Consider the following 24,871-nt stretch of genomic DNA (forward strand, 5'->3'; position numbering starts at 1 on the left):
CGGTAACATCTTTTTTATTTCCAAAAATGCTCTGGTTGGTTTGAAAGGATTGCACAATGCTGGAGAACCTCAATACTAAGTTGTATTTGTTCCTTTAGGCCACACTGCAGGATTTGGAACAGAGGCGCCCCCAGTTGGAAGAACTCATTACTGCTGCCCAGAATTTGAAAAACAAGACCAGCAATCAAGAGGCTAGAACAATCATCACTGATCGAAGTAAGTCTTTTAACAGGCATGTGAAACTTAAGGCAAGAGGTGTGAAAAGTTTCAATGATGACTTAAGTTCACGTACCTCTATGCCATTTCTAAAAAGAGTGCCAAAGAGTTGTAAATTATAACTATTATACTAAGATTTGCAGTCCGGAATGTTCTTTCAATAACAATGCAATTTCACGAAATAGAGGAAGTATAATTTACATCAATACAGACTTATACAGTTGCAGACCGTGGTGTGGTGGGTGTGGTAAGTAAGGTGTGGCAGAACCTTTGCTCCTTGGTTGTCATCTATCTGGGCCCGGGCCCATGGAGATGCCAGCTTCTGCCTCATATCTCTGGTTGTTATTCCAAGCCAGTAGTTGTTTCCTGGACCATTTTTTATTCCCACCTGCAGTGACACTTTCAGATATGGACAGCTCTCTGTGACTTGGATACCCTCATTGTATAATATCAGAAATCACTGTAGCATTTCTTATGCATACTGGGGTGGCTGGCAACTTGGGAGGCTGTTTAAGGCCCATCTGCTTAGACATTGCACATTCTGTTTGTTTTTTACACAGTGATTCAAAGTGCACCCTGGCCGGTTTGGCTCAGTGGTTAGAGTGTTGGCCAGCAAATCAGAGAGTCCTGGGTTCTGTTCCCGTTAAGGGCACGTACCTCGGTTGCGGTTTGTCCCTGGCCCCAGTTGGGGTCATGTGGGTGGCAACCACTCGATGTGTCTCTCTCACATCAATGTTTCTCTCTGTCTCTTCCTCCCTCTCTCCTTCCAGCTCTATCTGAAGATTAATTTTTAAAAAATGTCCTCGAGAGAGGATAAAAAATATCAAAACAAAGTGACTGTGCATGGGGTCAGGAAGAGGGATTGAGGGAAGAGTAGAGGAGACTGTTCTCCATGGTGTTTCCCTCAGAGGCTCGCCTCAGGAATGAGGAGGCCCAGTCTACCTCTGCTCTCAGATGCTCTTGGGTCTCCCTGGATTATTTCTTCCCTTTACTCCATATGCCTTCTCCCAGGGACACATATCCATAGTGAATTTTCATACCTCCCCTGCAGTACCCCCTCCACTTCCCTTCCCACAACCTGAGGAATCTTGTCTGGGGTAGTGGTAGGGAAAACCTTCCTTGAATTGTCTTTTTGTCCTTCTGAACCTTTGGTGTTAGACCAGGCCGAGGCTTTTGAAACTCAAAAGCCAAGAATCTACAGCTTCATCATCTCCATTCTGTTGTGTCAGTACTTCCCTCAGGACGCCAAATGCCTGGCTACCTCCTAGGTAACCAGCAGTGTGTGTGTGTGTGTGTGTGTGTGTGTGTGTGTGTGTGTGTGTGTAAAATCTTTGCAAAATCCTGTCAGCTACATTTCATAATCCCCATTTTATAGATAGGAAACAGTTTCCAAGAAAGGTTAATCAAATTGCTCAAGCTTACCGAATAAGCAAATAACAGAGCTTGGAATTTGCAAATGTCTCTTTCTGATTTGACAGTCTGTGTTTCTTCTAGTCTGTTTACCACTTCCCATCTTGTTTTGTTGTTTTTGTTAATGACCTTAATCACTAGGATAAGGATTAAATACTCTTTCAATCTGCCGTTATGTATGTTTTTATTCGTTTCCTAAAGACATTTCTTCTTTCGGTAGCAGTGATTGTTAGTTAAAATAGATTTTTCTTGATTTTGACACTTTAACTCTTTATTGTTGCTCAAACAGTATATTTGTATATATGCGAATGTATTACTTGAGTAGCACTAGCCACTGTAACAGGTAAGCTCCTGGTGCAGCACAAATAAGCGGCCCTCTTTGAAGTCTTTCAAGGACCCAAGCCCTCTCCAGCTTTTTTGGGTGCAGAATATCAGAGTCCTAAGCATTTAATGGGCAGATAAGAAATGAGTATTACTGCCCTGGCCAGTTTGGCTCAGCGGTTAGAGTGTCGGCCTGCGGTCCGGAGAGACCCGGGTTCGGTTCCCGTTAAGGGCACATACTTCGGTTGCAGTTTGTCCCCGGCCCTGGTTGGTCGTGCGGGTGGCAGCCACTCGATGTGTCCCTTCACGTCGATGTCTCTCTCTCTCTCTCCCTTCCTCTCTCTCCCTCCCACTGTATCTGTACAAAAAATGGAAAAATATCCTCGGGGGAGGATAAAAAAAAAGTAATGAGTATTACTTATTGGAATTTATTATGAGCCAGGCCTGGAACTGGTGCACATTAATTCTGATCATAGTCTGTTAGCTGAATCTTGTCACATGGCCACACCTAACGTCAAGGGAAGCTAGAAAATGTTGTCCAGTGTTGAACCCAGGAAGAAGAGGAACTGGTCTGGTCTCTTCCACATCTAATTTGGACAGGAAGAATATTCACTTAAGTTCTATAGGTCTGTGTAAGTTATAGGATATAATTTCTTTTTTAAAAAAAATTATTTTCTTTTATTGATAATAGAGAGATAGGAAGGGAGAGGGAGAGAGCGATAGAAACATGGATGAGAGAGAACATCGATTGGCCACCTCCTGCATGCCCCCCACTGGGAATCATGCCCATAACCTGGGCATGTGTCCTGACTGGGAATCAAACTGGCGACCTCTTGGTGCATCAGATGTAATTTCTATAACTAGCAAGGCAAGAGCAAAATTGCCTTGTGATGACCAACATAGATAGCTGTTCAACTGATATAGTAGAGTGTTCCTCCCTCCAAATGGAACCACGAGGCTTCTCTTTTTTTTTTATCCTCACCCAAGGACATTTTTGCATTTATCTTCAGATAGAGCAGGAGGGAGAGAGGGAGGAAGAGAGAGAGAGAAACATTAATGTGAGAGACACACATCGAGTGGCTGCCACCCACACAACCCCAACTGGGGCCGGGGACAAACCACAACCGAGGTACGTGCCCTTAGCGGGAACCGAACCCAGGACTCTCCAGTCCATGGGCCGATGCTCTAACCGCTGAGCAAAACTGACCAGGGCCCATGAGGCTTCTCTACCAGTTTGCAATACACTGGCCCAAAGAGTAAATCTTAGTGAGTATGAGACTGGATTCCTATTACATAGTTAGTTAAGTGATCGGTTTCTTGCCTGAGAAATGCGGAAATTTAGCAAAGATATCTGTGCAGATCTGAACATATTAATATATAGAAAGTCATTTGTTATTTTACTAATGAAAACACAATGATTTTTTTCCCTTAGAGGACAACAACAATAATTTATTTTCCAGTATCCATTCAACATCATCTAAACATTTTTCATTATCCCTTACAATCTTTTTTTTTTTTTATATTGTATTAACTTTTTTTCATGATGTGGATTAAAAATGAGTGACTATAGGGCATGTTTCTGTCTCTCTGCTAATATCCAATGATTTGAATAGTTCTACTTTTCTAAGCTTTTTGGCTTTTAGGGATGAATACTTTTATGAATATTTGCAGCCTAGTGGAAAGATTCCAATCCAAGTGATCCAAAACAGCATCTTTTTTTAAAGCAAGTGTTTGTAGAGACATGTCATATTGCTTATTAAGAGCCTAAGCCAGAATCTTAATTTGAGATATGCCTGGAGCCTCTAGTGCTGGTACTAGGATAATTCTGACAAGATATGTTTATCTAAACAATGCCATTTGCAGCCCTGCTATGCTTCAGTTTATCTCTCCATTTGAAATCTATAAAATGGGATGGAAACTCAATACTCATAAAGTTTCGATTGTGTTCCAAATATAATTTTTTTAGTATAGATTTAGTTTTCAGGGAATGAGCAGAAATAAAATACTTGCTCATAAAATTATACTTTCTTACTTGAAGATTTCAGTATTCCTTTTTTATTGCTCTGAAACTTCAAGAATACTTAAAAAGGAATAATCTAAATAAAGAAAAATATTCAATAAGCGCATAATATTATATTGCAGTATTTTGCCCTTCTTGGTAAATCTCAGTTCATAACTTTTAACAGTTGGGGAAATCTATACAAAGTTATTACATTCTGTCAAGAGAAAAGTCCAGCAAAAAGTAATTCCTTTCTACTGGTAATATCGATGCTACTATCTCAAGTAATAGGTCTACAAAATATCAACACGTTTCACTGTACAAAACTATTGCCATGGTATCTATTGTTTTCAGGTGATTAAATTGATGGAAATCATGTCATAATAATCTTGGTGAGAGAGTAGATTTCATTCTATGTGCATTCAAATGAGAAATTCTCTATGTTGTTTCTGATGTTCAGACTATTCATTTTCCTTCACTTCTTTGGTTGCTTGAATGTGTCAACCATTCCTGGTTTGGGTCTCCCTATAAGAGAGTTGCTTATTTTAGAATAAGTGGAGTCAACCATATACATTTCCTTCTTTTCACATCTAGCACCTACTGTCCACCTGTTACAACTACAAGCAGCTCTCAAAATTTACATTTACCAGGATACCGCTGGCCGCCAAAGTTCAATTCAGTAAATAGTTCAGTGCTTACTCTGTGCTAGTCAATATCAGAGGTGATGATGGGGATACCAAGAGGAATAAAATTCAGCCTTTGTCATAAAGAAAAGTGCTCACAAATAAAATGAATTTGGACAAGTATATTCGGGCAAGCACTTCAGTAGATCAGTATAAGAAAATGTTGAGAGAGAGCAAGAGGAGAGGAGATTGGCTCTGAATGGCAGGGTCCTAGAATGCTTCCAGGAGAAGGTTAAATTTCATCTGGTCATGAATAAGATTTTGAAAGGCAGAAGGAAGCTGGAGAAGGCAGGATATTTCAGGAAAGGATAACAGGAGGATACATAATTAGACTTAGGTTAGCAGTGATAGGATGGATGAATTTGTAGGAATGGAGGGAAGGAGGAAGGGAGAGGGAGAGAGAGAGAGAGAGAGAGAGAGAGAGAGAGAGAGAGAGAGAGAGAGAGTTAGTTGTGAGCCGTGGAGTACAGGGAGTAAATGGAATCAGTGAAACTGTTTAGGAAGCAGAGCCCAAACTAGAGCAGTAGCAATGGAGTGAAAAGAAAGAACCTTATTAAGATACGTGCCCTGGCCGATTTTGCTCAGTGGTTAGAGCATTGGCCTGAGGAACAAAGCGACCCGAGTTAGATTCCAGTCAAGGGCACACACCTCAGTTGCGGTTTGTCCCCAGCCCCGGTTGGGCTCATGTGGGAGGCAACCAATCAATGTGTCTCTCTCACATCAATGTCTGTCTGTCTGTCTGTGTGTGTGTCTCTCTCTCCCCCTTCCCACTCTGTCTGAAGATAAATGTTAAAACATCCTCAGGCGGGGATTAAAAAAAAAAAAAGATAGGTGATGGACCTAGCATTAACAGGGTTTGGGCATCGACAGGATGTGTGGAATTGAAGATCTAAGAGAGAGCTCGCCTCTTAAGATTTTGACATTTAGTAATTTGGAACATAGTGATGTAATAACCGGAGACAACTTGATTATGTGTACTAAAATGTCCTTCAGATACAGCCAATGACCATAATGAGAAATGGTAGAAAACAACTAGAGGTTTCAAGAGCAAACTTACTTCTACACAGATGGGGGAGTTACCTGCAATGGATGAGCTTGTACAGAGACAGGGTGTCAGGTGAAAAGAAAAGTAGCTAGAGAGGAGACTGGAACCTGGCTTACATTTAAGGAATATAAGCAAAGTGAGCACGACCCCTCCCAGTAGCAACTTGCAATATAGGTGCATTTAGACAAACACACACTGAACAATGAGTTTAAGGTACCGCATTATATTTTGTTTTCTGTATCTTCTTTCGTGCAACCAGTCTAATAAGTTTCTTCCTTGTTCTTAGTGATACTTTTTTTTCTTTAATGATTTTAGAGAGAGAGGAAGGGAAGAGAGAGAGAGAAGCATCAATGAGCAAGAACATCGACTGGCCTCCAGCATGCCCTCCACTGGGGATTGGGCCCACAACCTGGGCATGTGTCCTGACCAGGAATCAAACCAGCAACCTCTTGGTGCATAGGTCGATGCTCAACCACTGAGCCACACTGGCTGGGCCCTTAGTGATACTTTGAATATGATAAGAAGCTGTAGAAATCCTTTACCTGAGAGTTAAATATTTCTGTGTTTATGTATATCATAATTCTGACTCAACCCTCATTATACCTGGACAAATAGTCGTTTGCCATCTAGGTCTAATGAACCCTTTTGCTTTATACACACACACACACACACACACACACACACACACACACACACACATTTAAGTTAGTTTTCAACTACTTTGCAGAAGTGACAATAAAGAGATGGTAAAAAACAACTTTACTAGAAATTTTAATGAGAATTAAACACAGCTAACTTCTGTGTAGCAAATACATTTTGGTTCACAAACATCATAAACGATTAGTGTTCCACCTCATTTTAACAGAACAAGATGGTTCGAGTTCTTCAAGCCAAATATTGTGATGAAGTTCTTCCTGTTGAATAACTGACTTGATTAGAGTACCAGATTTTCTCTGTTTCCTTAGAAATATATTGTTAGCACATCAATTCTTGTGTTTGGGGAAAATTTATCTAGGTTATTATCATTTGAAGACTCACAGTCTAAGATTTCACCTATATGATCAATTCACCATCATCATGAGAGACCAAAACACGGGTTTCTCTTTGCAGTTATCTTCCATTATATCCAATAATTGTGAAATGTCTTCCTCTGGCAATTTTCTTGTTGTTGACATTATAAAAATAAAATGGAAAGAATTTTCGACTGTGTTCAATAAAACTTAAAAGGAGACTTCAAAGATAGTGTCTCCAGTATTATTTTATACTTTTTAAAATATGGTACAATGTTTTGGGCAATGTAATAAGAAAACTAAAGGATTAAGATCTATTTCACTATTGTATTATCCTTCTAAACAATTCTGTCACTCTTCCATTTACTAATCATTTTTGCATACTTAAGATAATTGGAATAATGACAAAGTAGTAGAATGTTTCCAAATTTAGAAAAAATATGATCACTAAGACAATCCAGTATACCTTAGACTTATGGAAAGTTTCAGCAGACCCACATATGATAATTGAACAATAAAATGAATTTTATTTCATTTAATGAATAAGTAAAATATCACTTTGTTTTTGGCAGACCACAAGGAAAAATAAGTCACAAAATATTAATTTTTACGAATAGTTAGAACTTCTCACAAAAGAAACAAAAAATAAATTTGGGTACGTTGGACCATGATGGTATACCAAAGGTTAAACAAAACATCCCCTGTGTAATCCTACTACAAAAATATGAGTTTTATTAGTCAGCATTCTCCACATACATATACAGTCGTGTCCTGCATAACAACGTTTTGGTCAACATATACAACTGTGGTCCTATAAGATTGTAATAGTCCAGCCTGTGTGGCTCAGTGGTTGAGCGTCGACCCGTGCACCAAGAGGTCACCAGTTCAATTCCCTGTCAGGGCACATGCCCAGGTTGTGGGCCCGATCCCCAGTGGGTGGCACGCAGGAGGCGGCCAATCGATGTTCTCTCTCATCAGTGTTTCTATCTCTCTCTACCTCTCCCTCCCTTTCTCTCTAAAATCAACAAAGAAAAATAATTTTTAAAAAAAGAAAAGAAATCTGTCTTCACTAAGAGTGTTGACTCTCTAAATTCTAGTCTAGAGCCTTGGGAAAAAAATAAGTTCTCTGTCCAGATTTCCTGAATGAATGAATAAAATGCTTTATGATCTTTCTTCAAAATTAAGATAAAGCAAAAATATTTATGCAGAATATTCTATTTCAAGGTTTCCAGCTACTGCCAAGTCTGGTTTATTACCATCTGTAAGGCTAACCCTGAGTGGCATGGGCAAAGCCATTGAAAGTCCCCCACAAAGTCTGCAGGGCAGTGATGGAAGCAGTATATCTGACCATTGGGTTCAGATTCTTTCTCTTTCATTCAGGAGCCACAGACCTGCTACCTCGGGCCATAGCTCACTTTCAAGAAAACAGAATTGGTGGAGGAAAGGAGAGACAGAGTCATATACAAGCCTGATTTACTTGTTATCGCAAAAATGTGCACTAAACAACAGAATGTTTGAAAAGATAAAATTCAGTCCCAAACTGACAGAGTAAGAATGAGAGGAAAACACCTTTCTCTATAATTAAACAGAAAATAGTGCTGTGACTTGATAAAATGCAGTCAACCTGCAAATGGGAACATCAAGTGTAATTGTGCAGAAAGATAAGGCAATGTGAACAACATCAGCCTGTTGAAACAATAGCTCTTTACCTGCTCCTTCAGGATTTGGTTTAATCTTATCTGTTCTAGAACCAATAAAAGGGGAAGGCACTGTCCTGTTGGACTATAAAAAAGGGAGGCTTATCTTGATTATTAGTAGGATTTATAAATTGCTCAGATTTTTAGAACATCAATGTATGTGCCTCTCAACTTTGTGTACCATGCCAAACATAGCATACATGCATATAAGGGGCATAGTATCATAGGGAGCACATAACAATGAATGGGATGGGATTAATTTTTTTTCTTGGCATCTGGCAGGGCATGCAAAATGCCCATGTTTCATTCCCAGTAGCAAGGTGTTTCAGTAACAGAAAACATGTCCTAGAGAACTCCAGAATAGATGAAACATTTCAAACAGTATGGAGGTGTCAAATTTTTTTACTTGTTTATTTGACAAATCAAATATTACTCAGATTCTAAAAATATCTCATTTTATAAATAATAATACTTGAGATCTGTGTTACATGAGTTAGACCAAGAACTCTAATATATATATATGAGTTGATTTGATTCCCACATCACCTAAAGTAGATATGTACTCTCATTAAATAAATGAATGAACTAAGGATCGTAGTTATTAATACATTGTTCAAAGTCACACAGATAGCAAATGGTAAAGCCAACATTTAACCCAAGTGTTCTGATTTTAAAAAAGGGTGTTAGATGGCTATTCTTTTCCAAACACTATGCTGAAAGGAGACAACATTTGAGAATCAGTTACTGAAAGTTTATATATCTATACACACACACACACACACACTTACATACTCATGAATGTATATATTTATATGTAAATCTTATATCCACTACTGACATATTTATAAAAATTATTTATTAACTTGTGATAGTTTATTTCAATTAAGTTAAAATATATTGGATATTTATTAAATCATGGGACTTAAAAGATCCTTGGAGAGATTCATTCTTACGCATTAAGCAAAGTCACTTTTAAACCATCTGAGAAAAATAAAAATATGTTTTAAAAAAACTTTGCAGTAAAAGACTCTATTACCCTATGCCACTGATAGTTCAGGTAGCCACGTGGAGGTGGAGGGAACAGGTGTCTTTCTTATGTTCCCATGGTTGTAAATTGCTAAATGTAAGAAGTTAGTTAGGAATTCCAAGCGTTGTTGTGTCTCTCTGAGAACACTCTCCCTCTCTGGTGTATGTTTTATCTCCCTGACTGAACTGTAAGCTTCAAATTGTTATTCCTTTATATTTAAATTCTTATAATTCTAACATTTTATTCTGAAAATAGCAGGCATGCCATAAGTGCTTACTGACTGAATGAAATGTCTCACAGGGTAGCTGAAAAATAGTGTAGGGCTATAAGCTGCCATCATTGTCTACATGACTATGAATCACCCTTAAAAAGAATTAGCCTGAAGAGATTAATTAAATGCCCTGCTTAAAAGGCAAGCAAACAAACAAACAAATCCACAGCAAACACACCTAGACTTTGGAATGGTGAGTGATTTTTCCATTTTAAGAGATTGAGAATCATTTTACTACAATCTCTTATAAACAGGACAGATTTCCAAAGCACGTTGGTCTGATTCCAGTTCACATACCTCATCCTTTCAGAAAATGAGTGTGCTGGGCCATTTGAAATGTCCTTCAGTTCATTTTTGGAGACTGTGCTGATTTGAGTAAAATAGAAATGAAATGTAAATATAAATAGAGAGCTCTTAATCTTCAGAATCTCAAGTACCCCCTCCCCAATCTTAAAAAGTAGACATTTGGATTAGGATTCTCTATCTTTTTTTTTTTTTTTTAATGAAATTTTCTTTTTCCTTTTATAATGATGTCTGTTGAAGGGGTTTAGAGAACTCAAATCAGGAAGTTATACAATAACTTAAGACAAAATAGGAATAGGAATTTGTATTATATAAAGAAAATAGTATGCCTGGCCGGTGTGGCTCAGTGACTGAGCATCGACCCATGCACCAAGAGGTTGCTGGTTCGATTCCCGGTCAGGGAACATGCCCAGGTTGTGGTTCCAATCCCCAGTGGGGGGCATGCAGGAGATGGCCAATCAATGTTCTCTCTCATCGATGTTTCTATCTCTCTCTCCCTCTTCCTTCCTCTCTCTCTAAAACCAATAAAGAAAAAAACATTTTAAAAAGAAAACGGTATATGACTAAGTAGCCTGTTGTCCCTAGGCAAAGTAGAATACATATCAACACAGGGCAGCCAGCAAGTTGTGCTTTGGCCATTAAAAACATTCCATTCACTGGCTTTACACTTCATTAGGTAAGTAATGAGTTGTACATATTTTCAGATTAAAACAACCAGACTGACCATGATAGTTTGCATCAGTACCAAAATGTGGGATAGACACTTGGGCATTGTTTTGTTTTAATAGTACTGATAACATCTCATTTGTGTTTTGATTCAATGGTAACATTTCCTTATCTTTGTATCCTGGTTCTAAATATATACACCAACAAGTTGCACGGCTATTTAAAACAGGTTAACTTTAAATATACTATGACCTAGAGCAGTGGTTCTCAACCTTCCTAATGCCGTGACCCTTTATACAATTCCTCATGTTGTGGTGACCCCCAAACATAAAATTATTTTTGTTGCTACTTCATAACTGCAATTTTGCTACTGTTATGTCTTAGGTGACCCCTGTGAAAGGGTCATTCAGCCCCCAACGGGGTCACGACCCACAGATTGAGAACCACTGACCTAGAGATTAGGTAATGGGTCTTTTATTATGAATATAGGAGGCAGATTCCTAATATAAAACTTTATTCTCTGAAGTGACTGACATATACAATTGTCTAGTACAGATAAAAATTGTTGACTATATAGGGGAGGAAAATTAATTTTCTTTTTACCCTTCTGTATTCTTGGCTCACACAGACCCTGTAACAAAAGATGGTTAACAGGAGAAAACCAAACAAAAGTTTAATATAACATGTATAACTCCTGTATACATGGAAGAGACCCAGGATAACTGAGGAACTCCCAGAAATGGCCCAAGCTAGCACCTTAAATACCATCTCCAGCTAAAGAAAAAAGAAGATGGTGAGGGGAAGGCAGTTATGGGAGGCTATCAGGAAAAGCACAGTAAACAAGAGCAAGATTGTTGCAGATTCAAGTCCCTGTCTTCTCTATTGATAAGAGTTTCTAGATATTTGGAGTCATCCTTCTCTTCCAGGTACAGAGAAGGAGACACCCTTACAAATGGAGATTTCCCTTGTACATGTGCATGTCTTTTCCGAAGGGTAACTTCTACTCATCTTTTAGAACTTTTCCTATGCCTCCTATTTCTTAAAACATAATCAGCCTAAAATAATCTTTATGCCAAAGAGGCATATTTTATGGTGGAAAATGATGACCCCCTTCAACTAGGATACCAAGCTGGGTTTTGAAGATGGAGTTGATATCCACAAGAAATTCAGATACAGAGGATCTTAAGAAAATGTCTTATGCTGGTTGGAAACTAATAAAATGTTTATTCTATTTTATTAAATTAAAGTAATTGGACAAATTACTATTTCATTTAAAAATGAGCCCTGGCTCATTGATTAGAGTGTCAGTCCACAGACCAATGAGTCACAGGTTGGATTCCGGCCTAGGGCATGTACCGTGTACCATGGTTGCGGTTCATCCCCAGCCCTGGTCAGGGGTGTGCAGGAAGCAACCTGTCGATGTGTCCCTCGCACTTCAATGTCTCTCTCTCTCTCTCTCTCTCTCTCTCTCTCTCTCTCTCTCTCTCCTTCTCCCTCTCCCTCTCCCTCTCCCTCTTCCTCTCCCTTCCTTCCACTCTATCTGATGATAAAAAGAAAAATATCCCCTGGTGAGGATTTTTTTTTAAATGAGATTCTAGCCCTGACCGGTGTTGCTCAGTTCATTGGGTATCACCCCATGCACCAAAAGGTTGCTGGATTGATTACTGATCAGGGCACAAGCCCCAGTTTCACTGGATCCTCCAGTAGGGGGCATGTAGGAGGCAACCAATCAGTGTTTCATTCTCACATTGATGTTTCTCTCCCTTCTTCTCTCTCTAAAAGTCAATGAAAATATTTTTTAAATTAAAAAAAGATTCTTGCTGGGGGAGGGGTTTAGGGGAAGTGAAGGAGGATATAAGGGGGGGATAAATGATGATGGAAGGAAACTTGACTTGGGATGGTAAATATACAACACAGCGTACAGATGATGTGTTGTGGAATTATGCACCTGGAAACTGTAATTTTGTTAACCAGTGTCACCCCCATAAATTCAATAAAAAGGGTAAAAATTAGATTCTTCAGTATCACAATGCGTTAGACTAATAACAAAAGAACATAAATTATGTTCATATATGCTTTAGTATAATTTAACCAGAAATATAAATACTTCAGTTTGTGCAATAGTAAATATTCCAAGTGTTAACAAAAATTCAACTGAGTAAAATTTAAAGATCAAATTGTCTTTATTGGATAATTCATGAAATGGACAGTATCCCGTCTAGTAAGTAGAGAGGTACTCTGAGAAGTTGTACCAAGTGGAAGGCTTTTATAGGTAGAAACTGAGCAGGAGGAGAAAGTTATTAGCAAAAGAAAAGAAAGGATTGTTTCAGGCAAGGGAACCTTCCTTTGGGTGAAGGGCAGCAGTGGTTTTGAGGCAGATTACCTGACTAGCTTTGATCAGGAAGTTCCAAATTGATTCCTAGGAGGGGCTGAACCTGCAATTAAGTCTTAATTTATTTTTTGTCCTGGGGGCAAGGGCTTCCACCTTGGGCCCGTTGTTTCTTTTTTATAACACAAGTTTCTCTCCCATGTAAATATAAACAATTTAAGGATAGGCAACATCCCTTCCAGTATCTAGATTAAGAATAATACCTAGAAAAGGGTCATTAAATGTTTACTAAATACATTTTCACCTTCAAGTTTGTAGAAGCATATTAAATGTACATTTGTTAATGACAAACAGTACCAGATGTTAGACCTTGGTCCTTGAGTTTGGCTAAGAAAAAATTCAGAGCCAAGACTCAAATACTAGCAAAAGTTTATTTAGAAAGTCACAGAGGTAGAAGTGAGCCACCAAAGAAATGAGACAACTGGGCTGTGTGGACTCAGGAAAGAAGTTACAGAGGCAAAAAAAAAAAAAGAAAACCTTTGGAGTTTAGGAGAAAGAAAGCCAAAGAAAACATGCCTAGGTGAAGGATAGGGAGAAAGGCACTGGTGTGCTCCAGAGAAAGAGAGAACCACTGGGTCCTTGTCTTAAGTGGTTTTACCTGTTTCCAAAGGCGGGGATTTTAGAGGAGGTCTCAAAGGTGAATCTCAATAGCATATGCATCAGCTTTTCTAGGTGTGTCCTTTCAAGGTCCTGGTCTCTACTAATTGGTTGATGGTAGGGTAGGGGTTAATTAGTGATTGCAGCTGGTCCTGATGTCAGCCATGGCATCATTTTGTGTAGTTTTGCTGCTTTTATGGGCCTGAAGCTGAAACACAACTGAGGCCTAGATGTTATCTCTAGTTTACCAACTCTGTCTCTGTGGTCAAAAGACCTGAGGCTTTGTTCCTAAGATTATTTGATGTGAGTCAGAACCTCGTTGTTCTGAGGGCTTAATGTTTAAGTGAATAGTCATTGCAAGGGAGTCATATGAGGCTATTCTCTGGCTCCCTTGCTCCTCATCTACCGCATGATGCCAGGGGAGGAAAGGTCAAGGGAGGATCCCAACCTCATGGCCAACACTATGAAAGATCAGGGGATCTAAACTGTATGACCAGAGATATGCTAGAGGAGGAAAGGTCACCCTTGGGGCAAAGTCCCACCCTACAATACTTGTGGTCCCAGTTTTGCTCATTGCTAGGTACCTGGGACTTTCTTCCCTGGTGACCTTCTTTCTGTACCTGGCCTATCATTCCTACTCTGTTCGTGTGTGTCTAACTGACTACCATATCAAACTGACCCCTTCTAGAAAGAAACAGAACTGATGAGACTGATGACTTTCTATTATTAATGTGTAAGTCTGCAAATATTTAACAAGGACCCAGTTTACACAAAAAAATCAATCTGGAGCGAAAGATTATTTTACTTATTTCCCAAAAGCTATAGCTGAATTATAGTTTCTACTTGACCTAATCTTTTTACTTAACAATTAGCATTAATATTTAAAGTTATTTGAAGGGAAGAAATAAGTTTTAACATGTTAACATTTTTATTTGCAGATTTATTCATCAAGTGTACTTACAGTGTGCAAGGTATCAGGCCAGGAATTACATGGTATTTCAAGAAAGCAATAATATAGTCTTCTCCATTAAGGTATTTGTTATTAAGTAGAAGAAATAAAAAAAAATATTATAATAAGAGTAGATATAATATAAACAAAATGTTTATAAACAATATGTAATATTATGATGTTTTTCATTTAGGCATTTACTCCTCTATACACCCATGCATTTATTCATTGTTCATTACTGAATACAATAATAATTATTTAGTGACCATTTGAGGGAGAACAATATATAAAATTGAATAAAATATGAATCGTGTTATAAAAGAGTTGATAATCTAAAGGGAGACAGATTTGTGTAGACAATAACTTTTCTACAAAAACAAAATATAAATGCTAGGTACAAGCAAAGTAAAATGGAAGTACAAATGTAGAAAGAGACTTGGCTACATTAGGGCAGGGACTGTGTGTATGTTTTATTTCATCATCAATTCCCCAGAATCTGGGCCAGTGCTTGACACAAAGTAGGTTTGTATGATGTGTTGACTGTCTCCTGGAGTAATAGTGGAACGCATGGTGTAAGACATGAATCTGAAGTTGGGCCTGAAAGTTGAGAGAAATGCACTTCAAGCAGAAGAAATATTAGAAACAATTATAAGCCTTCAAACCTAAGAGAGACCTTAGAGACCACCTTATGTTTTCAATACTGGAGCACTGTGGTCTGACAGTGTCTCAATACATACTTCATTTACAACAGAATACTAAATTGGAAGTGTTTATGACTGCAGCAAAGTGAGGTATGCCATGGACCGCCAAGGTGCAATTTTTTTTTTATCCTCACCCGAGGACATTTTTCCATTTTTTTGTTCAGATAGAGTGGGAGGGAGAGAGTGGAAGAGAGAGAAACATCGATATGAAAGGGACACATCGAGTGGTTTCCACCCGCACGACCAACCAGGGCCGGGGACAAACTGCAACTGAGGTAGGTGCCCTTAGCAGGAACTGAACCTGGGTCTTTCTAGACCGAAGGCTGACGCTCCAACCGCTGAGCCAAACCAGCCAGGGCGAAGGTGCAGTTTTGGAAAGGACATGGATAGAAAGAGATCCAGAAAATAGTGACTTAGAAAATATTTGAGGGTTCTTTGGAGAAAATACTGCTGTGAGTACCCCCCCCCTTGTTTTACGGTCCACAATTTTCACAAGGGGAAGAGCTGACCTTCCTGTTTTATATGAAGAGAGAAATATTTTAAGAACACAAATGGAGGAGTAGATCACTGGATTCCATGTTTTTGAGGTTGGAGTGATGAGCCTGCCCCCCACCCCTGCCTCCAAAATGTATCTAGATTAAGGACAACTAATGAAAAAGCACCAGTGATTGTCAAGTCTAGAAAAGCTTCATGAAACCCCTCTAGTGGTATTTAACCCCAGCCAGACCCAAATAGCAGAAAGTCACGTTCTAACTGTGATAGCTTTGAGTCAGATAAAAACTTTCTGCTCACCTTTCCTCTTCTCCCTCCACTGTCATTCAACCCTGTTAGGCTGAGAAAGAACAGTTGGTGAATAAGGAGGAAAGAATGTCGAGAGAGAGAGAGAGAGAGAGAGAGAGAGAGAGAGAGAGCGCGAGAGCGCTCACTGTACCCACTACTCAGAGTGGTAAGGGACCTGGCCCAGTTGCAGCCTCTCCTAGTTGAGACAGGAGTCATATATGTGAATTAAGTTTGAAGTATTCATTAATGTATTGGACTTGAAATTCTGATTTTAGTATCTTAAAATGACAACAGGAGCTTGTATCACCTTACCATGGCCAGAAAGGACATGAGATCTGTCTGTATTTTCCCCCAGGGACAGAGGAAGAACTACCCCCCTTTAGCAGATTTAAAGGGAGAAAGGAAGGCAGATAAAGTTGTCTTTATGCTTATATGCCATAAGTCCTGGTTATTCAACATGCATTATACCTTTTATAGATTTTTTTTTTTTAAGGAAAAGAAAAGAATACAAAAGGATTTGTGTCCAAATACACATGAAGGTAACATTTGATTTTGTGTATGTGTGTGGAACAAATATTATAATAAATTGCCACTGCAATAGATTATTTAACTGGATCACTTTAAAAATCTGTATAATGCCAAAATGAACAATTAGTCAAAGACGTGAATTTTTAAAAGTGTGTGGTAACCTAGGAGCAGTGATATCACTGGAATGTTGCCTTTTTTTTAAATAATATTTTTTCTTTATTGAATTTAGAGGGAGAGGGAGAGAGAGAGAAACATTGATGAAAGGGAACATTGATTGGCCGCCTCCTGCATGCCCCCCACTGGGGATCGGGCCCACAACCTGGGCATGTGCACTGACCAGGAATCGAACTGGTGACCTCTTGGTGCATGGGTCGACACTCAACGACTGAGCCACACCCACCAGACTGGAATGTTGCCTTTTAAGGATTATCAGAAAGGAAGGCTGGCTGTTCAATGGGAAGGTGGTGGTGGTAGATCAAGCCTGCTGCATTATATAACAACAGAGGGTGACATTTATTTCTATTTAGCTCTCGGACACTATTCACATAAGAACATTATAATATAGTGAGCTGAAAGAGCCTCCCAAGAAAACACATAAGTGCTTAAATATGGCAAGTTACTTTTCGGTCCCATCAAAATATCATGTTCAAACCCACAACTGGGCATCCATTTCCTGGGTCATTTTCTTTGAATGTCTTTTTTTTTTTAATTAAATTAATTAATTAATTATTGTTACAGATTTTTCTCCTTTTTCCCCCACTGATCCCCACCTCTCCCCTCCTCCCTGCCCTGTCCCCAGCTTTGTTGTTCATGTCCATTGTTCATGCATACATGCATATAAGTTATGTGGTTTATCTCTCCCCCAGTAGCCCCTCTACTGGGCATTTTCAGTCTGTACCCCACTTCCACATCTCTGGGACAACCCCATTCCTCAGACTGTTATGTTCATTATATTCCACAAATAAGTGATATCATATGATACTTGTCTTTCTCTGTTTGGCTTGTTTCACTTAGGATACTTTCCAGGTCCCTCCATGTCATCTCAAAGGATAACAAATATTTCTTTCTTACAGCTGCATAGTACTCCATTGTGTATATGTACCACTGCTTTTTTATCCATTCGTCTACTGATGGACATTTGGGCTGTTTCTAGATATTAGCTGTTGTAAATAAGGCTGCTATGAACATGGGGGATACATATATTCTTTCTGATTGGTATTTCAGACTTCTTGTGTATATTCCTAGAAGTGGGATCACTGGGTCAAATGGAAGCTCAATTTTTAATTTTTTGAGGTAACAACATATTGATTTCCATGGTGGCTGCACCAGTCTGCATTCCCACCAGCAGGGTACTAGAGTCCCCTTTTCTCCACACCCTCGCCAACACTTGTTGTTTGATTTGTTGATGGCGGCCATTCTGACAGATGTGAGGTGATACTTCATTGTTGTTTTAATTTGCATCTCTCTGATGATTAGTGATGTTGAGCATTTCTTCATGTGTCTCTTAGCCATTTGTGTGTCCTGTTTGGAGAGGTGTCTATTTAGTTCCTCTGCACATTTTTAATTGGGTTCCTTTTCTTCTTTTATTGAGTTGTATGAGCACTCTATATATATCGGAAATTAACCCTTTATCTGATATATCATTGGCAATTATGCTCTCCCATACAGTGGGTTGCCTATCCATTTTGATGACTGTATCTTTTGCTGTGCAGAAGCTTTTGAGTTTGATGTAGTCCCATGTGTTCATTTTCTCCTTTGTTTCTGTTGCCTTAGGTGATGTATCAGTGAAAATTCTGCTGTGTATGATGTGTGAAATTTTGTTGCCTATATTTTCTTCTGGGATTTTTATGGATTCATGAGTCACATTTAAGTCTTTTATCCATTTTTAGTTTATTCTTGGGTATGGTGTAAGTTCACGGTCTCGTTTTTAATTTTTTTTTGCATGTAGCTGTCCAATTTTCCCAACACCATTTATTGAAGAGGCTGTCTTTACTCCACTGTATGCTCTTGCCACCTTTGTCAAATATTAATTGAGCATATTGCCTTGGGTCCATTTCTGGGTTCTCTGTTCTGTTCCAATGGTCTATATGCCTGTTCTTGGGCCAGTACCAGGCTGTTTTGAGTACAGTGGCTTTGTAGTATAACCTGAAATCTGGTAATGTAATCCCACCTACTTTGTCCTTCTCTTTCAAGATTGCTGTAGCTATTCGAGGTCTTTTTTGGTTCTGGTTCCATATGAACTTTTGAAGTATTTGTTCTAGTTCTGTGAAGTATGTTGTTGGTATTTTGATGGGGATTGCATTGAATCTTTAGATATCTTTGGGTAGTATGGACATTTTAATGATGTTAATTCTTCCAATCCATGAACAAGGTATGTGCTTCAATTTTTTTTTATATCTGCCTCTATTTATTTTTTCAATGTCCTGTAGTTATCTGCGAATAGGTATTTTACTTCTTTGGTTAAGTTTATTCCTAGGTACCTTAATTTTTTTGCTGCAAAGGTAAATGGGATTGTTTTCTTAGTTTCCCTTTCTGTGAGTTCATCATTGGTGTATAAGAATGCCATAGATTTCTTGATGTTAATTTTGTGTCCTGCTACTTTTCCAAATTCATTTATTAAGTCTAGTAGATTTTTGATGGAGTCTTTTCGGTTTTCTATGTATAGTATCATGTCATCTGAGAATAATGACAGTTTCACTTCCTTCTTTCCAATTTGGATCCCTTTTATTTTTTTCTTCCTGTCTGATAGCTGTGGCTAAGACTTCCAATACTATGTTAAATAAGAGTGGTGAAAGTGGACATCCCTGTTTTGTTCTTGTTCTTAAGGGAAATGTTTTTAGTTTCTGCCCATTGAGTATGTTGTTGGCTGGAGGTCTTTCATATATGGCCTTTATTATGTCGAGATATGATCCCTCTATTCCCACATTGCTGAGCGTTTTTATCAGAAATGGATGCTGGATTTTGTCGAAGGCTTTTTTGTCATCTATTGATATAATCATGGTTTTTATTCTTCATTTTATTTATGTGGTATATCACAATTATTGATTTGTGAATATTGTACCAGCTTTCTATCCCTGGGATGAATCCAACTTGGTCATGGTGAATAATTTTTTGATGTATTACTGGGTCTGATTTGCTAGTATTTTTTCAGGATTTTGGCGTCTATATTCATCAGGGATATTGGCCTGTAGTTTTCTTTCTTTGTAGTGTCTTTTTCTGGTTTTGGAATTAGAATTATGCTGGCCTCATACAACGAGTTTGGAAGTCTTACTTCTTCTTGAAATTTTTGAAATAGTTTGAGGAGAATCGGTGTTAGTTCTTTTTTGAATGTTAGGTAAAACTCCCCCGTGAAGCCATCTGGGCCTGGGCTTTTGTTTGCTGGGAGAGTCTTGATTACATCTTCAATTTCCTTAGTTGTTATTGGTCTGTTCAAGTTTTCTATCTCTTCCCAGTCAAGTTTTGGGAGACTATGTGTTTTTAGGAATTTGTCTATTTTGCTTAGATTGTTGAATTTGTTGCCATATAATTATTCATAGTAGTTGTTAACGATCTTTTGTATTTCTGTGGTGTCAGTTGTTACTTCTCCTCCTTCATTTCTGATTTTGTGTATTTGGGTTCTCTCTCTTTGTTTCTTGGTGAGTCTAGCTAACGGTCCGTCAATCTTGTTTATCTTTTCGAAAAACCAGCTGTTTGTTTCATTGATCCTTTGTATTGTTTTTTTTTTTGTTTTGTTTTTTTTTTTTTTGGACTCTATGTCATTTATTTCTGCTCTTATCTTTACTATTTCCTTCCTTGTACTTGCTCTGGGGTTTTCTTTTTGTTTGCTTTCTAGTTCTTTAAGTTGTGACGTTAGATAATCTATTAGAAATTTTTCTTGTTTCTTGAGGTAGGCCTGTAGTGCTATGAACTTCCCTCTCAGAACTGCTTTTGCTGCATCCCATAGATTTTGTGTTGTTGTGTCTTCATTGTCATGGGTTTCTAGGAAGTTTTTAATTTCCTCCTTGATCTCCTCGGTAACCCATTCATTGTTTAATAACATGCTATTTAGCTTCCATGTGTTCAAATGTCTTTGTATGTTCTTGTTGCAATTGATTTCTAGTTTCATGCCAATGTGATCTGAGAAGATGCTTGGTATGATTTCAGTCTTCTTGAACTTGTAGAGACTTAGTTTGTGTCTTAACATGTGGTCTATCTTTGAGAATGTCCCATGTGCCCTTGAGAAGAATGTGAATTCTGTAGTTTTGGGGTGTAATTCTCTGTAGATACCTATTAAATCCATTTGGTCTAGTGCTTCATTTAGAGCCTCTGTTTTCTTGCTAATTTTTTGTCTAGATGATCTATCCAGTGATGTCAGCAGTGTGTTGAAGTCCCCCGCTATGATTGTATTGCTATCGATTTCTCCTTTGAAGTCTTCCAGAAGATTTTTAATATATTTTGGTGCTCCTATGTTGGGTGCATATATGTTTATCAAGGTTATATCTTCCTGTTGGATAGATCCTTTCAATATTATGTAGTGGCCCTCTTTGTCTCTACTTATGGCCTTCATTTTGAAATCTATTTTATCAGATATGAGTATTGCTACCCCAGCTTTTTTTTCCTTTCCGTTTGCTTGGAAGATTTGTTTTCCATTCCTTCACTTTCAACCTATGTGAGTCTTTTGTTGTGAGGTAGTTCTCTTGTAAACAACATATAGATCAGTCCTGCTTTCTTAGCCAGTCAGCTACTCTATGTCTTTTTAATCGGAGCATTCAATCCATTTACATTTAAGGTGATTATTGATATGTACTTGTTTATTGCCATTTTTGTTTAGTGTGGTTCTATTTTTCTTCCTATTTCTCCTGCTAATTACAGCAGTCCTTTTATCATTTCTTGCAGTGCTGGTTTGGTGCTAGTGTATTCCTTTAGCCCTTTTTTGTCTTGGAAGCTCTATATTTGACCTTCTATTTTGAATGACAGCCTTGCTGGGTAGAGTAGTCTTGGATTCAGATTCTTGTTTTTCATGACCTTGATTACCTCATGCCATTCCCTTCTGGGCTGTAGTGTTTCTGTTGAGAAGTCAGCTGAGAGCCTTATGGGGTTTCCTTTGTAGGTAACCTGTTGCTTATCTCTTGCTGCTTTTAGGATTCTCTCTTTGTCTTTAATTTTTGGCATTTTGATTACTATGTGTCTTGGTGTGGGCCTGTTTGGGTTCTTCTTACTTGGGGCTCTCTGTGCTTCTTGAACTTGAATGCCTTCTTCCTTCACCAAATTAGGGAAGTTTTCTGTCACTATTTCTTCAAATATATTCTCTAACCTTTGCCCATTTTCTTCTTCTTCGGGGACTACTATGATGCGAATATTATTACTTTTCCAGATGTGCCACAGTTTTCTTAAGCTGTCTTTCTGCTTTTTAATTGTTTTTGTTTTTTTTTTTCCTTTTGGTTTTCTGATTGGTTGATTTTTTTCTACCCTGTTTTCTAATTCACTGATCGGGTACTCTGCTTCCTCTACTCTGCTGTTTAGACCTTTCAATGTATTCTTTATTTCTGATATGTTATTCTTCATTTATTCTTGGTGGTTTTTAATTTCCAACTGGTTGATTTTCAACATTTCTATGTCGTTACTCATGGTGCTCATGTCCTTACACACGCTGTTGAGCTTCCTCAAGATCATGGCTCTAAATTCTAGTTCTGCTAACTTTCTTACTGCACCTCATTTATCTCATCTTCAGTAGAGGTCTCTTGTTCTTTCATTTGGCATTTGTTTCTTTGTTTCACCATTTTGGCTATCTCAGTGGGCTTTGCAGCCTACCAACTTTTCCCTGTGGGTGTTGGTGTTCTGCTGTTTGTGGTACCCTCTATTGGGTTTGGATGAGCACAGGAGGAACCACATTATACAGCACTGTCAAGTCTTATCTTCCTGGGAAGAGTTGCAAGCCCAGGAATGGTTTAGTTATTCTCTAGCTTTTTGCCTGGAGGCTATTGGTCACAGTTACTTGAAGAGCCTTGGTTTCTCAGTTGAATGAAAAACTCCCTCAGGTGTTCAGTATAAGGGGATTTCCAGATGGTGGGGCTGATGTTGGTTGTTAAAGGGCCCCAATTTGCATTTCAATGGCCACCAGATGGGGTTGAATCTCCTAGGGAGGGGCCGCAGCCTCTCCCCAGAGCCCTGGGAAGGAGTAAGATGACCACAGTCCTACGTGGCTGCAACTCAGCAAAAGCTCTGAGCACCTTCCAAATCCTGAGTGTCCCCACACAGTTCCAGTCCAGTATACCCTCTCTCTGCCGGAGCCCAAGGTGAGTGGCTGTGGCTATTTTAGTGTCTGTCCCTGCTCTGCACTGTGGAGCCACTTGGGAGTTTAACCCCAGGGCGCTGCTCACAGCTAAGGCCGCTGCTCACAGCTAACGCCGCTGCTCACAGCTAAGGCCGCTACTTCCAGCTAAGGCTGCTGCTGTCTGTTGGCTTCCAGCCCCACTCTTGCGCCTCCACAATCCTACCAGGATCTATTCAGTGTCCCTGGTTATATTATCCCCAAGCTGCTTTTCTGTTGCTTTTTCCTGATTATTTGTCTTTATTTTTGTTGTAATTCCACTTTGGTCCTGGGAGGTGGTCTGTGTAGCTTCCATTTATTCCGCCACCATTTTGAATCTCTCTCTTTGAATGTCTTTATCCTTCTCCAAGATCTATTCATATCCTCCCTTTACTTAAAAATATTTTTTTTTTTGGATAATTTCAGTCTTTGTTAACCCTCCTACAAATTTTAATAGTACTTATATACAGACATTAGATATTCCAGAGGAATAGTCTTTAAGACTACATGAATAAACACATTTTCAAATGCCATTACAGTGTATATGAACTATGTATTTTCCCCAAAATGCATACTTTACAGTCCTCATAATAGATATTTTACAGATGAGGAAAATAGGACCTAGAAATTTTAGGTAAAATGGAAAACAAGTGTCCCAATTAATATTTGAGCTTGGGTCTGGCCAATTTCAAAATATAAATTCTTAACTCTCTTTCCTATATTTGTTTTCTATTTGAACTATGTATTGCTATGTAAGTTACCCAGTAGGGCTCCTTTTCAGAGTCTTCCAAATACTTAAGTCACATGTGAAATGAGGACTTTCTTTGAATGAGAAATCCATTTGGCAGGAAAAAAACAACTTGGCAATAAACTGTGGGCATTAACCCCATGCCAAGTAATTATCAGAAGGCCTAGTGCTCTGAGACTTGTCTGAGACCTGACAAGTATGATCTTTTTTTAAATGTTAATTTAAACCATTTTTTATTTTTCAATTATGGTTGACATAAAATATCATATTAGTTTCAGGTGTACACCCCAGCAATTAGACATTATATAACTTACTAAGTGATCATCTCGATAAATCTCATACCCATCTGACACCATACATAGTTATCAGAAGTATGATCTTAAGAGAATGGAGTGAGGCTTGCATTATGAACCTTCTTGGTGCTTTACATTGTTATATGCTTCACGGATTGGCCGCCTACTAAAAGATTTCTAAAGCATTCTGGGAAGGTCTGCCAATTAAAAACCGGAGATTGGCTGAAGGCTTCCAGCAATTGAATTTTGAATACAGATGGTGCCAAATTGAATGTTTCCATAGCAACAGACTTTTCTCTAATAATTCTTAGACAGGAGTGGGAACATAAAAGGAAGCCATCTTTCAGCAGATGTATATTCCTCCAGCATGCTTTTAGATTGATTCTAGAACCTAATTTGTACTTAGCTAGTGATTGTTTTAAGTGGATCTGAATATTACTAAATTCTCCTGAGGAGATATTTTGAGAATAACAGAAATAAATTCTAGGGACCTTGTAAACAAATAAAAAGGGCATAGGTTTAAAAATATATATATTGGTCTGTAGCCAATTAACCAGGATTTTTATATTGACTACAGTTACCAGTGATCAAAGAGTTCTGGGTTCTTAATGTCTGTTAAGATCAAAAGTTTAGAATATAGGTATAATCAAAGAAAAGTAAAATACACACATATACTTCAGGTTTATGGATTAGTTTTTCATCATCTGTTGCTTGAAGATTTTTTAAGTTGTTAATTATGTACATAATTTCAGGGAGAACCTCATAAGGAAGTCATTGAGATTATGCATAGCATATGGTGTGTTATAACGTATCTGATGTCTGGTCCTCAGCTTTGAATTAGCCAGCAAATAAATTTTCACAGTTCACTTAGAGGTGATCAGGCTCTGGGGGGACTGACTCATGCTACACAAACTCACAGGAGACTAGTTTATAAATCATTTGAAAGAAG

General features: G+C 38.4%; 1 protein-coding gene across 1 annotated transcript in view; it reads left to right on the forward strand.

Annotated features, from left to right (window-relative positions):
• DMD (dystrophin) overlaps positions 1–24,871 on the forward strand; it is a 2,326,146-nt gene that overhangs the window by 1,653,143 nt on the left and 648,132 nt on the right. The window contains exon 52 of the mRNA XM_036270045.1: positions 99–216. Coding sequence (XP_036125938.1) covers positions 99–216 — 118 coding nt within the window. The remainder of the gene's footprint in view (positions 1–98; positions 217–24,871) is intronic.

Source organism: Molossus molossus, unplaced genomic scaffold (assembly GCF_014108415.1).
Source record: "Molossus molossus isolate mMolMol1 unplaced genomic scaffold, mMolMol1.p scaffold_m16_p_2, whole genome shotgun sequence".
Taxonomy (NCBI): domain Eukaryota; kingdom Metazoa; phylum Chordata; class Mammalia; order Chiroptera; family Molossidae; genus Molossus; species Molossus molossus.